The sequence below is a fragment of the Mirounga angustirostris genome, unplaced genomic scaffold, assembly GCF_029215605.1.
Source record: "Mirounga angustirostris isolate CCGP_5_RB_7025 unplaced genomic scaffold, mMirAng1.0.hap1 SCAF_4, whole genome shotgun sequence".
Taxonomy (NCBI): Eukaryota; Metazoa; Chordata; class Mammalia; order Carnivora; family Phocidae; genus Mirounga; species Mirounga angustirostris.
The window spans coordinates 171,857,047-171,878,163 of record NW_026991712.1 but is presented as its reverse complement, the minus strand read 5'-3'; the positions used below and the strand labels follow the sequence as shown (position 1 = coordinate 171,878,163).

Below are 21,117 nucleotides of genomic sequence, written 5' to 3'. Positions count from 1 at the left end.
AAGTGATGTCTTAGTATTATGAGAATGGTTTTGACTTCATGGACCACCCAGTGAAAGGGTCCCCTAGATCATACTTTGAGACACAGCTGCCTTAAGAGGCTTGATTCTAGATTCAGGTTAAACTTCTTTGGTAAGAATATTTCATAGATGGTGATGTATGCTTTGTATTTTATCATTAGGATATACGCTATCTGGTCATTATTATTGATCCTAGGATTCACTGATGGGCTTAGGTGAGCCATTTTGCTTTTTAACAGAGTGGTATCAAGGTTCCATGCTATTAGTAGTTGTAAGTATCCACTTTCACCATCTTTATCACTGTTCTGTGTATTTTCAGTTTTTCCTAATTAATAGGAGAGAGATGTCATCATAGTTTACACTTGAATTTCTTTGGTAATTTTTTTTTTTTTTACATTTTTCTGTGTGTTCATTTATTATTATCTATTCTGTGTGTTCATTATCTATTGTGTATCAATTTCTTTTGGCTCCTATCTGTTTGACTTGTTGATGGCTTTTTAATGAATTTGGACAAAATTCTTAATCTAATATGTATTTGAGCCTTTTTTTTTTTTTAAAGATTTTATTTATTTATTTGACAGAGAGAGACATAGCGAGAGAGGGAACACAAGCAGGGGGAGTAGGACGCTTAACGACTGAGCCACCCAGGCGCCCTGTATTTGAGCCTTTCTTATTCACTGTAATATTTTGCCCTTTCTGTGTTGTGTCTTACCTTTGGTTATGCTCTGTTTTATATACTGAAGTCATTTTGACTGGTGATCTTTTTCCTTGTTGAGTGTGGACTTCTAGGAAAATGGAAAATTGGTAGCAGCTGAATTTGGAATTGCATGGTTAGGACTGTAGGAATCAGCGGCTCTTATTCCTTATTTAAAAAAAAAAAAAAGAGGAAGACCTAGAGAAGTTATGGTTTACTCATCTTTACACAATGAGTTGGTGCTAGAATTGAGACTAGAGACTGTTTCCTTTCAATTCTACCACCATTTCTAATAAGCACTTCAGGTGAATTTGGAATAAGAATGGGGGACTTTGTCTTTTGGTTAGAATCAGAGATTCCTGATTTTTTTATCATGAATTTTGTGCTTTGTGAAGGTTTGCTTCTCCATAGAATAGTATTGCAACTGTTTAAATAGTGGAAAAAAATACTACTTCTCTTTCTTTCTTTCTTTCTTTTCTTTCTTTCCTCTCTTTCTTTCCTTTCCTTCCTTTCCTTCCTTTTCCTTCCTTTTCCTTTTCCTTTCCTTTCCCTTTCCTTTCCCTTTCCCCTTTCCTTTCCCCTTTCCCCTTTCCTTTCCCTTTCCCCTTTCCCCTTTCCTTTCCCTTTCCCCTTTCCTTTCCCTTTCCCCTTTCCTTTTCCTTTCCCCTTTCCTTTCCTTTCCCCTTTCCTTTTCCTTTTCCTTCCCTTCCCTCCCCTCCCCTCCCCTCCCCTCCCCACGAGCCGGAACAGGCTCCACGCCCAGCATGGAGCCCGATGTGGGGCTCGATTCACAACCCTGAGATCATGACCTGAGCTGAAATCAAGAGTCAGATGCTTAACTGACCGAGCCACCTTGGCGCCCCCCAAAATACTAATTCTTACTCATTTTTATATATGTAAACATTTAAAACCACTCGGAGTATTTAAAGTATTGTTGCCTTCCCAGAGTTAAAAATGATCCAATTTTGACTGTTTTGCCTAACAGGAAGCCTGCAGACCTGCAGAACTTGGCTCCTGGGACCCACCCACCATTTATAACTTTCAACAATGAAGTCAAAACGGATGTAAATAAGATTGAAGAATTTCTTGAAGAAGTCTTATGCCCTCCCAAGTGAGTATCAAGGAAAATATGCATGAAAATATTGCCATCTCTTTAAAGCTTGGTCTTTTCTGGCCTTTAAAGATCTTTCTCTGGATGATACTGGAGTTAAATTCATTCAGCATTAAGTTGCAGTGATTAGGGCTTCTCTTCATTCATTATAATTAATGCTATAATTACTGCTACACAGATGTCAGAACTGCCTTCTGGCTAGGCCAATAAGCATAGGTAGGAATGTGATTAAGCTATAGAGTATACATTGAAAGTAGGTTTGGGACGTGGGCGCTAGGTTAGGAAAGACTGATTATTTGAGGGGAATTGGTCCCAAACTGAGAGAGAAGTTTAGGGAAGAGAAGGGATGAGGAGAGACAGGTTCAGACTGAACCCAGCCAGAATCTCTAAGCAGGTTGCTGGGGGGTTTCTTATCAGGCCATTTTAAAGGTAATTGTGGGAAGCTCTCACCCAAGGGAATTGACTTTTTAGACTGTGTCCCTGGGATTCAGTTTTTCTTTATGTATTTCTCTGAAGTGTTCTAGATTCCCAGGTCCTGCACATTAGTCCACATAGTTAACGATTTTAAGGTACTCAACTATTTCCAATAACGTGAGGTACAGGTGAGGGATAGATAGACTATAATGACAGTTACCTGAATTGCAAATGTGCAGTTTTGCATCATACTGTAATCTTGGAATAGGTTCAATGCGTTTCGGATTGCTTTAGGCTTTTCTGGCTTCATTATCCTGAAAACGGAAATGTTTTTCTTCTGGCCCAAGCCTTTCTTGCTAGTTGACTTGACTTTTACTCTCCATATCCAGATAAATTTCCCAGGAGTGGGATTATTGGGTCAGAGTTCTAAAATAATCGGTTACTCAGAGTTCACTCATTCATTTGTTCTACAGTTACTAGGCAACAAAGCCTTACGAATAAGGTAGTGAATAAAACATCATTCCTGGGGCGCCTGGGTGGCTCAGTCGTTAAGCGTCTGCCTTCGGCTCGGGTCATGATCCCGGGGTCCTGGGATTGAGCCCCGCATCGGGCTCCCTGCTCGGCGGGAGGCCTGCTTCTCCCTCTCCCACTCCCCCCTGCTGTGTTCCCTCTCTCACTGTGTCTCTCGCTGTCAAAAAAAAAAAAAAAAAAAAAATCTTTAAAAAACATCATTCCTATCCTCAGGAAACACAGTCCAGTATGGATGGAGAGGTCGTGGTGGTGGTGAGGGAAAGTGAGTGGAACCAGGAAAGGCTTTAAAAAAGAGAGAACACTTGGATTCAGCTTTAATTTACAAAAAGTGGCATCTCACAGGTGAATGAAAGAACGATGGGCATTCCAGGCTTTCTTCAACTGCAGGAACAATTGTAATTATTCCTTCTTGCTTTTTTTCTCAGAGGTAATGGACATGAAGATAATGGTAGAACTAATATCAAAATATTCTGGTTTCTTGCAGCCTCTATAAGACATATCATAGCTTTCTTAATTGGACCTTGAAAATAAACATTTTCTTCCTTCTTTTTTTTAAAATATTTTTAAGTAATCTCTATACCCACTGTGGGGCTCAAACTTACAACCCTGAGATCAAGAGTTGCACGCTCCACCAACTGAGCCAGTCAGGCACTCCCAAAATAAACATTTTCACTTTGCTTTTTATATATAGAAATTTCAGCTTGATTTTGTTTGGGCATATTCATAGAGATACTCTAACCAGAGATGGTCTTTTCTTTCAGTTTAAATAATTTAAAACTTGGAGATCTTTCAGTTCTAAAGGGTTCACAGTGTGCTAAATTCTCTCTAAGGGTATTTTCCTTGTGCTTTTTAAAATTTATTTATTTTTTTATTTTATCATGCTAAATGTGCTCTTTAATCCCCATCCCTATTTCCATTATTTTCCTTGTTTTTCTGTTGTAGTTTATATTCTGAAGAGAGTTTCTAAATAAAGTTTTAAAATTTCACTTTGTTTATAGAAGGGAGTATTTTTGATGTTGCTGCTGCCTCTGCTGTTATTAACTAACATTCAAGTGCTAATTATGTGCTATGCACTGTACACTGTGGATTATTTTGTGGATTATCTCACTCCTCTCCAAGACTTTGTGGAGAAACTGAAGACAAGGAATCTAAATAACTTGTCCTGGTTTTATAGTTACTGGTGACGGAGCTGCGTACTTCAAAGCCAGGCCTATAGGACTTCAAAAACCCATGTCTCTTCTATTTTTCATTTTGTTGAGTTTGACTTTTACAAAAGAGGTGACATGTAAGTCTTTAATTGGGATTGTGCTTTAGTGAGTGTAAAATTGCAGGCTGGCTCAAGCTTGGAGGAAAGACAGGAGAGAAATCACAGAGTTTCCTGTGATGAGCAAGTGGGACTGAAGGGGGCTGTCAAACAAAATTTAATGAATCCTTTTTAAGAAATAGGTGAGGCTTAACTTCTGATGAGTTTTTCTTTCTTTCTTTCTTTCTTTCCTTCCTTCCTTTCCTTTCCTTCCTTTCCTTCCTTTCCTTCCTTTCCTTCCTTTCCTTCCTTCCTTCCTTCCTTCCTTCCTTCCTTCCTTCCTTCCTTCCTTCCTTCCTTCCTTTCCTTCCTTTCCTTCCTTTCCTTCCTTTCTTTCCTTCCTTCCTTTTCTTTCTTCCCTTCCTTCCTTCCTTCCTTCCTTTTCTTTTCTTTTCTTTTCTTTCTTTTCTTTCTCTTTCAAGAGTGCATGCCTATGTGCGCATGCAAGTGTTGCAGGGAGGGGCAGAGAGAGAGAATCGCAAGCAGACTCCCCGCTGAGCGCAGAGCCTGACTCAGGGCTTGATCTCAACACCTTTGAGTTCGAGACCTGAGCCAAAATCAAGAGTCAAACGCTTAACCGACTGAGCCACCCAGGCGCCCCTGGATGAGTTTTTATTGCTGTGCAATGGAACAGCATGTTTAGATTGAGAGTGCCTTCCCCTGACTGGCCTCTGCAGCCCCTGATGTGATATGCTGAGGGACAGCAGAGCCTCTGTCCAGAGGAATAACAGGAGGAAGTTCTTTCCAGGACCGCCACGGGCATTCCTTTCCCTTTCCTGTGTTCTAGGGCATTCAGGGGACATCCTGGCTCTCTCCCTTTCCCCTTGAGGACAAGGAGGTCTTCGGGTCCTTAACTCCTGCTGATCCTCCTCACACCCTGATTGAGAGCCTTCTTGTTTCTAGACTGGATGAAGAGAAAAGTTGCACAAGCTAGCAGACCAGAATTTAGCATTTCTAATAACATGTTTTTGGCATTTGATGATACTGAGAACAGAGTGTTTTTGTGAGAGCACTTCTGATTCAGTCATGACAAACAAAGATAAATACAGGCAACTGCTTGTTCCAGAGTTGTTCAGAATCTAGAGAGCAGTGAAGAGCTTAAAGCAAGGAACTTTTGCTGGTTTGTGTGGCCAGTATACATAGAAAGAAGAAACTTTATCTTCTCCTCTGGGGAAAGTATTTATACATATATATTTAATTCCCCTTGCTTGAATGGAGGGAGTACTTTGCCCAAAAAAAGCTTTGAAACTTGGATTTTTAACTGAAGCAGACCTGTGTGCGTGGCTCACTTACTGATGAAAGGATAGAAGGGTAGGGGAAGTTAGACAGTTTTGGAGAAGAGCCCTATAAAGTGTTAGTAAGCCTTTTTTTTTTTTTTTTTAAGTGAGAAATACGATGAAAGTTGAATTTACAAGGGTAACTTAATGGGTTGTGTAATCAGACTTTATTCTTACATTCACATGAGAAAGAAAATGTCTGAGATCTTTCCTAAAAGGATGGAGATATTCTTAGCTAGGTCTTAGCATTAATAGTCTGTGATGTAATACAGAATAAAGGATGGATCTGGAAGTCTGCACGCCCTGGGTGCTCGTGCCCACGATGTTGTTGACACATACCCGTTTATTGATTATTTGCCTGCCTTTTGTCAAATGTTGAAATGAGACTCTCAGCCATTGAGAAGTTTTGCTTTATCAGGCTATTTGGGAAAGTGAATAATGATGAATTATTAAAATCCAGTGTTTGGGGGAATGCAAAATAAGCTGGCAACTGATTGAGGACCTCTTGGTTTGAATTTGATTTATCTTTCAGAGAGAACCTGATCTGTAGTAGAACAAAAATAGCACTTGATTTGGGGACAGGAAACCTGTGTTGTAGTTTGGCAATACTTTTAACTAGTCTAGGGATTTTGGGGGCCCAAGTATATAAGCTTTCTGGAATATAATTTCCTTTTAGGCAAAATGAGAGTTTGAGGTGAATGGTCTCTTGTAGTTCTAGTATTGTATGCATTAAATTAATAGTACAAGTGTAATGGTTTGTCTTGGAGAAGAATAGGGCCTGTTTAACCTGCTTTAAAGAACAGTGGTTTGTTTTTTGTTTTGTTTTTAAGAATTGTAATAGCATCTGTTTTCAGATGGATAAGGATATGCCAATTGCAAATCCTTCTTCATTCTTACCTGTTCATTAAAATAGGTCTCTAATAAATATGCTTCCATATGCTCATCTAAGTGTACAACCTCTGCACTTAGTGTGATGCCTGACATAGGGTAGACCCTTAATAGTTAGACTAAATGAATATATGTGAACAATGAATGTATCAGTGATCTGCAGTTTAATCCTACCTTCAAGCCTTACTTCATTAGAAAAAGTAGGTACAGCTAAATATTGGCCAGGGAAAAGAAGAAGAATTTTGGAAACTTGGCTAGAGGAAGACATAGATATATTGAAGAGACACTTACGTTCCTTGTGCTATTTTTTGTTTGGAATGAGTCAGTGAAATTACTGTATTACAAGCAGTAAAAACATTTAAACTGGAGGCTGGTTGTTTTTATAGTCAAGGGGAATTCAGGGATGTTGAACCTGGAATTAACTCTTTTAGCCCAGGCAAGGGGGAAAAAAAAAGGATAAAGTTTTCTGTAGTTAAGAGGAAAAAAGAAAAAAAAAAAAACATATAACTATATATTATTAATATAGTATACATAATATATAACCTCATGAAATTCATTTACTATAATTGTTCACTGAAAAATTCATTATGTAGGGGCGCCTGGGTGGCTCAGTCGTTAAGCGTCTGCCTTCGGCTCAGGTCATGATCCCAGGGTCCTGGGATCCACATCCCAGAGTCCCACATCGGGCTCCCTGCTCAGCGGGAGGCCTGCTTCTCCCTCTCCCACTCCCCCTGCTTGTATTCCTGCTCTCACTGTCTCTCTCTGTCAAATAAATTAAAAATCTTTTTTTTTTTTTTTAAAGATTTTATTTATTTATTTGAGAGAGAGAGAATGAGAGACAGAGAGCACGAGAGGGAAGAGGGTCAGAGGGAGAAGCAGACCCCCTGCCGAGCAGGGAGCCCGATGCGGGACTCGATCTCGGGACTCCAGGATCATGACCTGAGCCGAAGGCAGTCGCTTAACCAAGTGAGCCACCCAGGCGCCCAATAAATAAAAATCTTAAAAAAAAAAAAATTCATTATGTAAATATTTTTGTTTACAAGAGAAATCTTTAAGCTTAAAAATTGGGAGTTATTAAAAGGGAAGATAAATTGAGCATGTATGTATTCAGTAGGTATTTTATAATCTCTTATGTCCAGTTTTTTAGATCTCTCTCCTTGAATTCAGAATCGCACATGTAAAAAAAAAAAAAGAATAAAAAAGCTAACAAGACACTACACCACAGCTGGCGACGGAACTCAATTTCTTCCTAAAAATACCTCACCTTCATTTTTAATTTTAAAGACGTGGCAAGACAGCACCCTAAAATATATGAAAAAATATAAATTACTAGTTTAAGATTTTTTTCCCCCCGAGTCTTAACTGCACCAAGCCCAGTTTCCAGTGAAATTTTACAGGGCCTGTAAGCGGACGAGCCTTCCCTAAAATGGTGCTACTGGTCGGAATTCCTGTGGAGCCGACTCCCAGTGGGTGTAGCTCTCTGCTGAAGGGAAGAGGGAGGAGCTGAACCTTCTCACATGTATTTTCCAATGTGAGGAGGAAATAGACACTGAGTATGTGTGTTTGGAATTTAAGTATATAAAATACACATTTGTGTGGTAGAAAAAACAAAAAGCTGTGTGTCATGAATGTCCGTTTTCAAAGCAGATAAACTTGGTAAGAGCACTTGTTAGCAAAATTCCCAACCTCTTATTGTTCCGGCGCTCAGTCCCACCCTTACAATATCTAGTCCATGGGAGGTTCTGGAAAATCCCAAGTGTGGGATCGAAGTGAGTGATCTGCTTCCTGCTGTTTTTGTCCCTACACTACTGCGGATGACCGAGGTGCCCGCTTGCCCCTGCCATCCGGGTCCTCTAGTACCGCCACGCCGGCTGCCTCGGTGCACGGCACATACCAGGGATCTGGTTGGCTTTTCTGTTTCGAGAAAGCTGGATAGTTGAAATGTGGCTAGTGCAATGGTGGAAGTGAATTTTTAACTTTATATAACACCGGTTCATTGATACTCATATTCAGATAGCCAGCCACACTTCACTAATGGTTACTGTATTGGAAATGCAGATACAGAGTATTTCCATCATTGCAGAAAGTTCTTTTGGACCGTGTTGCTCCAGACTTCTCTTTCTAAGATGCCCATTGGCTTGGCACATGCCTCTGAACAAGTAGGCTGTTTCCGCAGCATCCTAATTTATAAAATGGAGGTGGAGTGCAGATGCCCTTTGGTTGCCAAGAATATTAATATGCGAACAAAAACACTGCAGAGCTTTGTTTCCTAAGGAAAAAAACACATCTTAAAAATATCATAGAAAACAGATGATGGCATTTCTTAGAGTAGTAACTGTTCAAAGATGTCTAGTAACTGCTAGCACAATGGTTTGTTGATGGAGAGAACGTACACTAATGCATCTTTGGAGGATCTATTATCCATTCTCACTTTTCCCCCTTAGGTACCTGAAGCTTTCACCAAAACACCCAGAATCAAATACTGCCGGAATGGACATCTTTGCCAAATTCTCTGCATATATCAAGAATTCAAGGCCAGAGGCTAACGAAGGTAAAAAACAAAAACAAAAACAAAAAACTCCAAGTGATTAGATTACCACCGGAGATAAACAAACCAAAAAAACCCCAAATAAATCCAAAAATCCTGTTATGACAGTGATTTAAAATAAATATTTTGGAGTCCAGACCTTCCCATTAAGTATTAAAAACTGGCTTTCAAAGTTGATTAGAGATTTGATGATAAACCAGGGTAAGTCCTTAAATTGCTATTTTCCTGTTTCAGGCTAGTGGGACAGTGCCTAGCATATGGTAGTTGTACGACACGTGTTTACTGAATGAATAGTTTTCACGAAGGGGGACCTAGACAGAGAGTTAACGGTGCATCAGAAACAATGAATGGTGTGGTTGTGGTGGTTTGGAATAGATTGTTACAACTTCATTTAAATTATTACTAAATCTTTTGTTTATTGTTGGGTTCTGGTAGCCTAAAATCAGCCTGGGTGAATTTTTGTGATAATTATCCTTAAAGAGCAATTTCGGGAGTTACTCCAAGAGAGCATTTATACTCCCCAGTCTTCCTAATTTCTCTGCATCCTAAAATGGGATTTTAGTTTCAAGTCCTGTTTTCACGTGAGAATTGTTTAGGGTAGTGCAGATACAAATTCCTTCTTCTATTTGTTAAAGGACCCCATCTTATTATTTCGTTTACTGAACTTATGTATGGTGAAGGGAAGCCTCTTTGAAAGAGGTCCGTTTAATGAACCTTGTCTCAACTACACCATTCAGTAATTTTTCCTCTCTTTGAGATGTTAAACATCGTTCTGAGTAAAACTCTCAAGAGAGAACATTAGTGTTTAATTAAAAGTAAGTACAGTAACAAGAATGCCAGCTCCTAAAGACACTTTAATCCATCCCGGTTTTGGACAGTTTGGTGGCTTGGGTGCGGTTCTTTTGGGTAGACGTTTATGGCTGCAGATGAACAAGAAAACCAAAGGGAAAAAATTATCATTGCTGGTTAAGCAAGAATAAACCATCTTTTAAAAAATGGAAACACTTGCCAATTTCCTTATGTGATTGCAGTGGGCAGAGTTCCAAGCTATTCAGGCTAGTATTTTTTTTATTATTAAATTTTAAAATTGCGGCATTTTATAATCTAGTATTGAATTTCAAGGGTTTCTGGGATAATGTTCGCTGCATGTGATGTTTTTCTGCAGCAGAGGGAAAGAGGGAAAAGCCGTAGTGTCCAGGCCTGGCTCATAGCTCTTCAGTGTGTTCCAGTAGCCGCCTTGGTTTGGGGACAACTTTCCTAAGTAATTGGCTTTTTTCCTGACTGATGTTTCGGTCTAAGCATTTCATATGCTAAACAAACAGTTACGATGGAGCCCCTTCTATCTGCACACGGTATCCTTTCTGTCGTACCCATCCTTCCTGCAGGTGACTTCTTTTCACGAAATCATCCTTTTATATCCAGATGCTCTTGCCCATAGTTCCTGAACCGTCTGAGTTAAATTCATAATGTTTTTATTTCTCTCTGTAGTTTTGGAAGCTGGAGGGTGGTTGAATTTCTTTTGACACTTGGTGGGGAGGAGAGGGGAATAAAATATGTTTGCTTAAAAAACCCCCCCAAAAACCACAAAGAACAAAACCAAACAGTTGCTTTGGGGATGGGATAGAGGGGAGAGAACAGGGGAGAAAGTGACTCATTTAAGTATAACTTTGTATTCTATTTTTTCCTACTAGTTTGTTACTGTCTTAAGTAGCCACCTACGCTTACTGTCCTTAGAATGTTATAACCAGTAAGAACAAACAACATAATGGATCACACAATGTATAACTTAGGCGGCTTTATATTAAATTACCTGTTGGTAAATAAGAATTCCAGTTGCCAAGCAACTTTCCCCGTAGGGCCTCTCACTGCCAGGAGATTTTAGAAAACGATATTCCAAATCACTTTGGAGCTTACTGAGTATATGTAGATTTGTTGAAGGTGTCTTGTCTGTCTGTTTAGTGCAATAAAATGCCTTAAATCAGCCTTGGAAATTAGTGTTCCAGCTCCTTCTTCCCCCAAACTTTATTATAAACCGCTTACAAAGAGATGGATTTGTCATTTTACGTGGTAAATCAGAGTAGGCAAGCTTTTGATTAGTCTTACCAGCCTATGGAAATAGTTTACAAAATTCAATATGTTTGGACAATTTTAAGACATAATTCTAAGTAAGGAATTAAATGCCTAGATGCTGTGCTGTCGGGCCAGTGAAAGAGAAGGGTCAGTGCTTAGATGGGGTACAAAATAAACAAATAGGGTTTAAAGAATAAAATAAAGGGAAATACGGTAGGGAGGGAGGGAGGGAGAAAGAAAAAAAACAAAGAATGAATGAATTCTTTTGGTAACATGTCCAAAGCTGATTGGGAGTAAGTTTGTGTAATCTTTTGAAGCATTAAAAGAAATTAATAGGTAATTCCTTTTATAAAAGGGAATGGGTTAGATATGACTTGTCCCAGATCTTTTTTTTTCACTTCTGTGATTTCATTAATTTATATAAATTATTAAGCTCCCAAATGTAACTAATAGATCATTTATTAGTGTGTTGGTATTTATAATATTCTTAAGAGCTCAGTGAATTTAGCAGTGATGAAATCTGCCATTATATGTCCTAAGGCATATTTCATAATGTCCAAATTCCTGTTTTTAAGTGGAGGCAAGGAATCTATAGGTTCTAATTAGTTCCTTTTTATTCAGAATTCCCTCCCTGCCTGTCTCCCTTCCTTTTTTTTCTCTCTCTCTGTGAAGTGTTTGGAATCAGAGGATGGTTGTTCATCATTGTAGCTATGGAACCTAAATGTATATTTAGTCACCCTTAAATACTCCTTTTTTTTTTTTTTTTTAAGATTTTTAAAAAATATATTTATTTATGTATGTGAGAGAGAGCATAAGCAGGGGAGCAGAGGGAGAAGCAGACTCCCCATGGAGCAGGGAGCCCGACGTGGGGACTCGATCCCAGGACCCCGGCATCATGACCTGAGCGAAGGCAGATGCCTCACCGACTGAGCCACCCAGACACCCCAAGATTTTATTTATTTGAGAGAAAGGAGAGAGTGCACGAGCAGGGGGAGTGGGAGAGGGAGAAGCAGGCTCCTCAATGAGCAGGGAGCCCGATGTGGGATTCAATCCCATGACCCTGGGATCATGACCTGAGCTGAAGGCAGAGGCTTAACCAACTGAGCTGCCCAGTCATCTTTTAAATACTCCTAACCTCTCCCTATTTTATATTGGCCTTTAAAAATTGTTTGCATAAGATTACCCTTTATTGAGATTAGCAGTAGCTTTAAAATACAGTTTTATCTTTGTAAGGGCTCGTAATTTTGGTTTTCTTCGTTGTGAATTGTATTCTTTTCCTACAGCAAATATGGTCATGTTAAATTTAATGCTTTCTGTCTTGCATTTACTCAAATTATACAAGTAATTGAGGAATGTATGCTTGTTGAAAAAGTTAAAATAGTTTAGAAATAAATTTAATAAAATTTCAGTGTCCCTTCTTAACCTCATTTGAGCTCTTCCCACACAGTTAATATTCATCCTTTTTTTCTATGTAATTTTGCAAACATTGTATATGAGTGTGTATTTATGTGTATATTTACATTCTGCAATCGTTCTTTTCACATATTATGTGGTAGAAGTCCTTCCATACCAAAATATAGATCTACCTTATTTTTTAGAAACATTGCTTAATGTTCCATAATACGGATTTTTATTTAACTGTTTCCCTGTTGATAGTCATCTGGATTGTCTCAAGTTTTTTTTATTGTGACAAACAATGCTGCCAGTGAATGTCCTTGTGCTAGATTCCAAATAGGTCAAAAGGTTTTGTTTCTCAAAAGTCTACACCAGTTTATATTCCCACTAATGTGAAAGTATTCATTTCCCCACACTTCTGACCCTGGCATGGGTGTATGAGTGTGTGTGTGTGTGTGTGTGTGTGTGTGAGTGAGAGAGAGAGTTTTAAAATTTTGCTGTAGTTTCATAGGCAAAAAAAGTTGTTTTGGTTTTCAGAATTAATTTAAAACTAATCAGATGGCCTCTATTACAATTAAGTACTAATTTTTTTGGAGAGCTTTTCAAATACCTTCTTAGAGATACCAGCATTACCACAGCAGGGGTGTTAGAGAATGGTAGTGTAAGACAAGGGCCTCCTTTCTCATAGCTTGCTACTGCCTTCTAGTGGTTAGTCTTGACATTTTCTTTATCTTAACCAGATTCCTTTGTGGTTTGTCTTCAAAACTTCATTATGTTTATTGAATGATGCTCTTTAATACCTCTTGGCACCTCTGTCTTTCTTTGTTTTGTTGGCCTTCCTCGTGTTGTTACATAAAAATTGAATGAAACGAATTCACCATTCTTTGCATTACTATACCCTTTATTCTGAGATTCTTAATGAAAAATCATTAACATTCTAGCGAGGTACAGCAATTCAGCTTCATTGCAGGTGCTTTACTAGGTCCAAAATTGTAGAAAGAATAGTAATTTTAATGTATACCAGGTTCTTAATTTTAGCCTTTGTGTTACATCTAGGATTATACGCATCATATGTTTCAAACCTTGTAAATTTAGAATACTTTATTTTTTCTGTTGGATATATTTGAAAACTAATTCAGGAAAAGGATGAATTTAGAGCAGGTTGAAGATCATAAACTTGCCATACCCCTCAAGTGCCATTTGAGACTTTGTTTCAGTGTTTGACTTCACAGTATTATCTTTGGTAGAGGCCGTGACTCTGTTCATTATAATCTGATCAAAGAATAAGTCCTTATATCTGTCTTATATCTGTGTATTTATTCTGTATTCACTGATTTTTTTAAAAGATTTTATTTATTTATTTGATAGAGAGAGACACAGCGAGAGAGGGAACACAAGCAGGGGGAGTGGGAGAGGGATGGGCTCGATCCCAGGACCTGGGATCATGACCCTAGCCGAAGGCAGACGCTTAACGACCTAGCCACCCAGGTGCCCTTGTATTCACTGATTTTGATAGGAAGCATATTGAATCTTTAAGTTGGTTCTTTCACAGTCCTGAGATTTACTGTCCCTTCATTCTCACCACCCTCCACCCCCTTTTAAGTACAACCATGAAAAATTTTCCATCCTGCCCTGGACTCCTTACTAACCTAGCTATTTCTCACATTTTATTCTCTTGTCAATTTATAAATTTAACATTTTATGACTACATGCATGATCAATACCTTGTATGTAATCAGTGAAAGGTTATATCTATTGCTTTTGTATTTTTGACCTTTTATTTTAAATGGCTTGACTCCTTGTCACTTCCGTAGTTGCAGTTGAACTCAGTTCCTCAGCTTTAGTTTACTCGGCTCCAGTGTCCTCCTGCTTAACTCTTTTCTCTAAGAAATAAACTAGCTTGATCCTGGCTATGGCTAGAGTGACCTTTTATTAATAAAATAGGTAGTTCTTTGATCTTGATCTTGTCATCTGTCACTTGACATACATACATTCCAATTTGTTTGATATTTACCTAAGTAAAAAATTTTACCAATTCTTCTTTACATTTTAAAATGGCTTTTATGTTCTATAGTAATATGCAGTTCCTGCCTCCTTTTCAGCTTCCCACAAAGATGTAACAGTCAGATACAAATATCTCCACTCATCTGACTTTAAAAGTGTCTATTCTACATGTTCACCTGATTTCCTTTTGAACCTTCTCCACACATTTAATGTTTATATTTTTTTATATTTATATTTTTTTTATATTTAATTATTGGCCTTTCTCAGTCTGTGGCAGATGTTGATCAGATGTTTAATTTGTGCTTGGGTAGAATGCCATGAAATTTGGGGGATCTACAGAGGAAGCACAAGACAGACTTTACCTTCAAAGAAAATAGAGTGCAGTTGGGGAAGCAAGAATAATGCATTGACTTAATAACAAGAATTAGAAGGAAGAGGTTCATGATTTAGTAGACCATTAGTTTAATATAAACCAGCCCTGAGTTTAAAAATTTAACAGCTCTAAAAATCTAACAGTGCTAATATTAAGATACTGAACATAACTAATACTTTTTTTTTTTTTTTAAGAGAGCGTACGAGCAGGGAGGGGTGGGGAGGGGCAGAGGGAGAGAGAGAATCTCAAGCAGGCTCCACACCCAGCATGGAGCCCAACAACGGGCTCCGTCTCACAGCCCTGAGATCATGACCTGAGCTGAAATCAAGAGTTAGACACTTAACTGAGCCACCCAGGCACTCCACTAATACATATTTTTAAAACATAGTAAAAACTACAAGGTACTCAGTTATCAGATACTGACTTTAACTTTATTATAGTAGATAGTCAAAGGTAGAAGAACAGCGTGGGACGTTTGTTTGTTTGTTTTCTAAAGATTTTATTTATTTGACAGAGAGAGAGATAGCGAGAGCAGGAGCACAAGCAGGGGGAGTGGCAGAGGGAGAAGCAGGCTTCCTGCTGAGCAGGGAGCCCAACGTGGGACTCGATCCCAGGACCCTGGGATCATGACCTGAGCCGAAGGCAGACGCTTAATGACTGAGCCACCCAGGCACCCTAACGGGGGAAGTTTCAACTAAGAACTAGACATTATAAAAAACCAAATGGAAGTTCTGGAATTTAAAAATACAATATCTGAAATTATGAATTCAGTATATGAATCGAACAGATTAGACCATGATAATTGGAAGATAGAATTAGTGAACTGGAAGATAGATCAGAAGGAAATAACTAATGGAAGCACAGAGACAAAAGGAAAAATAAAAACAGAGGAAAGAGTGTAAGACTTGTGGAACACAATGAAAAGAGTTTGATATATGTGTAACTGGAGTCCCAGAAGGAGAGGGGAAAATGGAGCCAAAGGTATAGTTAGAGGTAATCGCCAAGAATCTTCCAAAACTGATGAAAGATAAGCCATGGAGTCAAACATTACACAACCCAAGCAGGCTAAATATAAAGAGAACCACACCTGTGTGTACCATAGGCACCTGCTGAGAACCAGACAGAACCTTACAGGTGGCAGAGAGAAAGCTCTTCAAGGTAAAAGCAGCGGGAGTGAGCACTGATTCTCAACAGAAGCAGTAGAATCCAGAAGGCAATCTTAAGAGCTCTTCAGAGAGCTAAAAGTGAATTAAAATTCTATAAGTAGTGAAATACTCTCCAAGAGCGAAAGCAAGCACATCCAAATAATTTTTTGTTTTTGCCTCAAGATAGGACATTTATATTTATTGCCCTGGATTCATATACTTGCTAAACTGGTCAGCTTTTTCTTATGGCCTTTTCCGTGAACCTCTAAAATTTACTGTTCAGTTTACAATTCCAAGTGGTCAAAACACACCCACATTCTCTAAGATGTCAGTCAGGTCTCTTCTTTGATGTTCAGAATAAGGCAGATTCTCCTTCACTTCTATATCTTTAAAGTAGGATATTATCTGCTCTTCCCATGTCCCATGGCTGCTCTGAGAATTAATTCTACTATTATATATTCCCCAAGTGTTTCAGCTGAAAAAATACTATAAGAATAAGACATTAATTTTTTATTTATGGATTTTAATAAGTGATGGTGAAATAGACATTTTTAAACAAACAAAAACTGAGTACTTATCTCAGTAGATTCCCAGTAAAAGAAATACTTAGTTTTTCAGACAGAAGGAAAATGATTTCAGATGAACACCAAGAGACACAAGAAGGAAAGAAAGCAAAAAGTAGTATAAATATGTTACAAAGTATAAATGCATACTGTCTGTATAAAACAGTAATGCCTTGTGGAATTTAAAATCTATGTCAGATGAATATACATGACAAAGCAGCCTTCAGGACAGGAGGGAGGTAGTGACGGCAGAGTGTTATGAGGCCCTTGCATTATCCTGGAAGTGGTGAGAGGGAACAAAGACTAGTAGAAGACTACAACACACTAACAGAGGGAGAGATGAATAATGGATTTTAAAAACTTACTCCAAAAGAAGCAAGCAAGAAAGAAGAGAACACAGAACAAGTAGAAATCAAAATGTGTGATGACAGATTCAAACCAAAGTTTGTAGTAATTACATTCAATGTAAATGACTTAACTACTCCAAATTGAAGACCTCACTTGCCAGCTGGCTCAACAATATGTTGCTTTTATGTACAAGACTGAATACACACATATACGTGAAACACACACATGTATTCAGGAAAGGTGAAAGGAAAGTAGTGCAAATACTAACGAAAGAAGGGGGCAAAGCTGCACCGATACTGGACAAAGGAGACTTTAAGGAAAGAAGCACTAACTAGAGATAATGAAGCATGTTTCAAACTGATTTAAAAGGTTAATCTATCTGAAAGATAGAATGATTCTAAATTTGTATTACTAAATACCTAGCCTGGAAATATGTAAGCCAAATTCACAGAACTAAAAGAGAAATAAACGAATCCACAGTCTTGGTGGGAGATTTTAACTCACTCCTTTAGTAACTGTTAGAATCAGCCAAAAACTAATAATCAGAGAGTCTAGCAGAATTGAACAACACAACGAACACGTTTAGTCTCGCTGATACGTACATAGAACACTGTCCCCAACGACTGCAGAATGATACATTTGGTTTTCACATGCTCGTAGAACACTTCATCAAAATTGACTGTAAATACACAAATCTGAAAGATTTTCCAAAAAATGGGAATTGAAATCATACAGAATATTTTTTTCTGACTATAAAGAAAAGAAGCTAGAGATCAGTGACAAAATCACAGCTAGAAAATTTCTACAACTTTGAAAACTTCGCAGTACGTTTCTAGTAATCTGTGGGCTGAAGAAAAATAAAATTATGAAAGACAGCAGGTCTAAATTTATGTGATATGGCAAACAATGTGCTTAGAGGGGAACTGATACCACTAAGTGCTTATGTTAGAAAAAAAGATTGGAGGGGCGCCTGGGTGGCTCAGTCGTTAAGCATCTGCCTTTGGCTCAGGTCCTGATCCCGAGGTCCTGGGATCGAGCCCCGCATCAGGCTCCCTGCTCCGCGGGAAGTCTGCTTCTCCCTCTCCCACTCCCCCTGCTTGTGTTCCCTCTCTCGCTGTGTCTCTCTCTGTCAAATAAATAAAAATCTTAAAAAAAAAAAGGATTGGAAGTCTGACGGTCTCCACCTCAGGGGTTTAGGTAGAAAAAGATCAGCAAATTAAACCCAAGAAAGTAGAAGAAAGGAAATACTAACCAGCAGATTTCCTTGAAATAAGAAACAAACCTGACAGAGGGTCAGTGAGGCTAAAAGTTAGTTCCACGAAAAGTCTAATAAATAAAAATTAATAAATCCTTGACAAGAAAAATCCAGAAAAGTGAGAAAGGCAGCAATAACCAATATTAGGAATAAAAGATTGTTACAGATCTTACATTGAGGTGATTTTTAGGGAATATTATGAAAAATTTTATGCTTATAAATTTGAAAACACTGTTGGTTAAATTTACAGAAAGTATAGTGTAACAAAATTACTATAGGAGGGCATAAAATGTAAATAGTCTTATGTCTGTAATTAAAAACCATTTCATAAAAAAAACTCCAGATCCAGATAGCTCCACCGATGCACCAGAAGCATTTGGGGAAGAAGTAACATTGGTGTTGCACATAATCTTGCAGGGAACAGAAGGTACTTCCCAGCTTGCTTTTTTTTTTTTTTTTTTTAAAGATTTTATTTATTTATTTGAGAGAGAGAGAATGAGAGAGAGAAAGCACATGAGAGGGGGGAGGGTCAGAGGGAGAAGTAGACTCCCCGCCGAGGAGGGAGCCCGATGCGGGACTCGATCCCGGGACTCCAGGATCATGACCTGAGCCGAAGGCAGTGGCTTAACCAACCGAGCCACCCAGGCGCCCCCAGCTTGCTTTTTGAGGTCAACCTCGACACTCAGACCACACAAGAACATCAAAAGAAAGATGGTTTCAGGCCAGTCTCTCCCAAACATAGATGCAAAAATCTAAATAAAATATATCTAATCCAGCAAAATGAGAAAAGATAATACACACAACCAAGTGGGGTTTAAGTCAGGAACAGAAGATTGTTTAAACATTAAAATATCTGTATAAATTAATAGCATAAAGGAGAAAAATAACATTTCAGTAGAAGCAGAGAAAGTACTTGATAAAATTTGATAACTTATGGTAAAATGATATATATATATTTGTCTTAACAAACTAGATGTAGCAGGGAACTGCCTTAATTTGGCAGAAAGAATCTACCAAAAAAGCTATAGCAAATATCAAATGTAATAGGGAACTAGTGAAATTTCGGTTTCCTTTGAGACTGGGAACTAGGAAGTGGTGCTCACTATCACCACTTCTATCCAGCATTGTAGTGAAGGTCTTGGCCAGTACGATAGGCAAGAAAAAGAAATAAAAGGTATGAGAATTGTAAAGGAAGGAACAAATTTGTCATTATTCTTAAGCAATATAATTGTGTATGTAGAAAATCCAAAGGAATCTACAGATAAACTGTTAAGAATAAAAAAATGAAAGAGCAAGGTTACTGGATATGAGGCCATTATAAGAATCAGTTGTATTTTTACATGCTGGCAACAAACAATAGAAAACATGCAAAAATATTTACACCATCAAAATGTCAGATATTAAAAAGTCAGATATTTAGGAATAAATCCAATAAAAGATGGTCAAAGCCTCTACACAGGAAACATAAGTCACTGAAAGAGATGTTTTAAAGATTTAAATAAGTGGTATTAATAGATTGGAAGCCTCAGTATTGTAAAGATGCCAGTTCTCAGGTTGGGGTTCTGTTGAATCTGAATTATTGAAAAGCCCAGCCGGTTTTCTGTGCATGCATGCATGCACGTGTGTGTGTAAATTGACATGCTAATTCTAAAATTTATTAGGGAAATTGAAGGAAATTGAAGAGAGACTTAAATTACCTGATATCAAGACTTACAAAGGGATAGTAGTTAAAACAGTGTGGTACTAATACTAGGATAGACAAACAGAACAATGGAACAGAATATGGAGTCAAGAAAATACCCCTATCTCACACCTACACAAAAACCATTTCTAAGTGGATTGTAGATATAAATGTGAATAGTAAATAATACACAATATCTAGAAGATAATGGAGGATATCTTCATAATTTAGGGGTAGGTAAGATTTCTTAACCTGGATGAAGCACTGGAAGTTTGTTTGGAAGAAACAAAATTGATTAATTGGACATTAGGTTTAGTAACTTCTGTTCATAAAAAGTCACCATTAAGGGAGTGGAAAGGGTGAAGGAATACGTGATACGTATTACCACAAAGGGCTTGCATCTGTAATTTATAGAGAACTCCTACAAATAAGACAGGCTATGTGATGAAAAATGAACAAACAGCACTTTACAAAAAGAGGATATCCAAATAGTCGGTAAATATGAAAAGGTGTTAAACCTAATTTGTCATCCCCCCGAATGGCTAAAACTGAAGAGACTGACAGCACCGAGTGGTGTCGAAGATGTGAAGTCACTGGGATGTCACTGCACTGCTCTTTGTTGTGTTGAACTTGGCAAGTTGATTGCAGTTTCTACTAAACCTGAACACAGGTATACCCAGTAACCCACAACTCCATTTTTGAGTGGAATATGAACCATTGTGCACCAAAAAGATATGTCCAAGAATGTTTGTTCCACGATTAGTCATGAGCCTCAAACCGTAAACAACACAGACCCCATTTACAGGATGGATGAATATTTCTTATATAGTCATATAGTGGAATGCTAGATAACAACGAAAATGGCTGATCTGCCTTGCACAACACCACAGATGATGTTCCTTAGGGTGCTACCCTGGGCCCCCCGCCTGTCCTTCGCTTCCGTGGTTTCGGTGTTCATTTATGTTCTCAGGATTCCCAGCCATACTGCTCCAGCCCAGACTGTTCCAGACACTGTAGCCCAGCTCCTACTCTGAGGTCTCACAGACAACTCACCTCAAAGGCAGCACGTACTGAACTCTTGTCCGCACCCCCTGAACCTGCTTCTCTAGGCAGGTAAATGTTTCAGCAAATGATACCAGCCTTTACCCTGGGAATAGTTTGTTGGCCGTTTCTCTGTACTATGCCCACTCCCCAAAATGTAAACTCAAACTGCTTTGTTCAAGAGTGAATTTAACGATGCTTAGAATAAGAGTTGGCATGTAGTAGGAGCTCACATCTGTATTTTGTTGAAAACATCTATCCTCTTTCCATATTCAGTTTTGCTTCCAAGCTCTGTTGGTTTTTATCGCCTAAGTACCTCCAAAATCCACTTACTCCTTTTTATACCCACAGCCCCTTATCTAGCCCCTTATCTGTCATCTGTTGTCTGCACTGCAGGGGGCGGGGCACTGCCAAGAATGAATGGGTGGGAGCAATTTGGAAGAAGAGGTTTTGGGTTA

General features: G+C 38.4%; 1 protein-coding gene across 1 annotated transcript in view; it reads left to right on the top strand.

Moving 5' to 3' along the window:
* Positions 1 to 21,117, top strand: part of CLIC4 (chloride intracellular channel 4) — a 72,413-nt gene that overhangs the window by 45,836 nt on the left and 5,460 nt on the right. The window contains exons 3-4 of the mRNA XM_045898417.3: positions 1,698 to 1,823; positions 8,681 to 8,787. Coding sequence (XP_045754373.1) covers positions 1,698 to 1,823; positions 8,681 to 8,787 — 233 coding nt within the window. The remainder of the gene's footprint in view (positions 1 to 1,697; positions 1,824 to 8,680; positions 8,788 to 21,117) is intronic.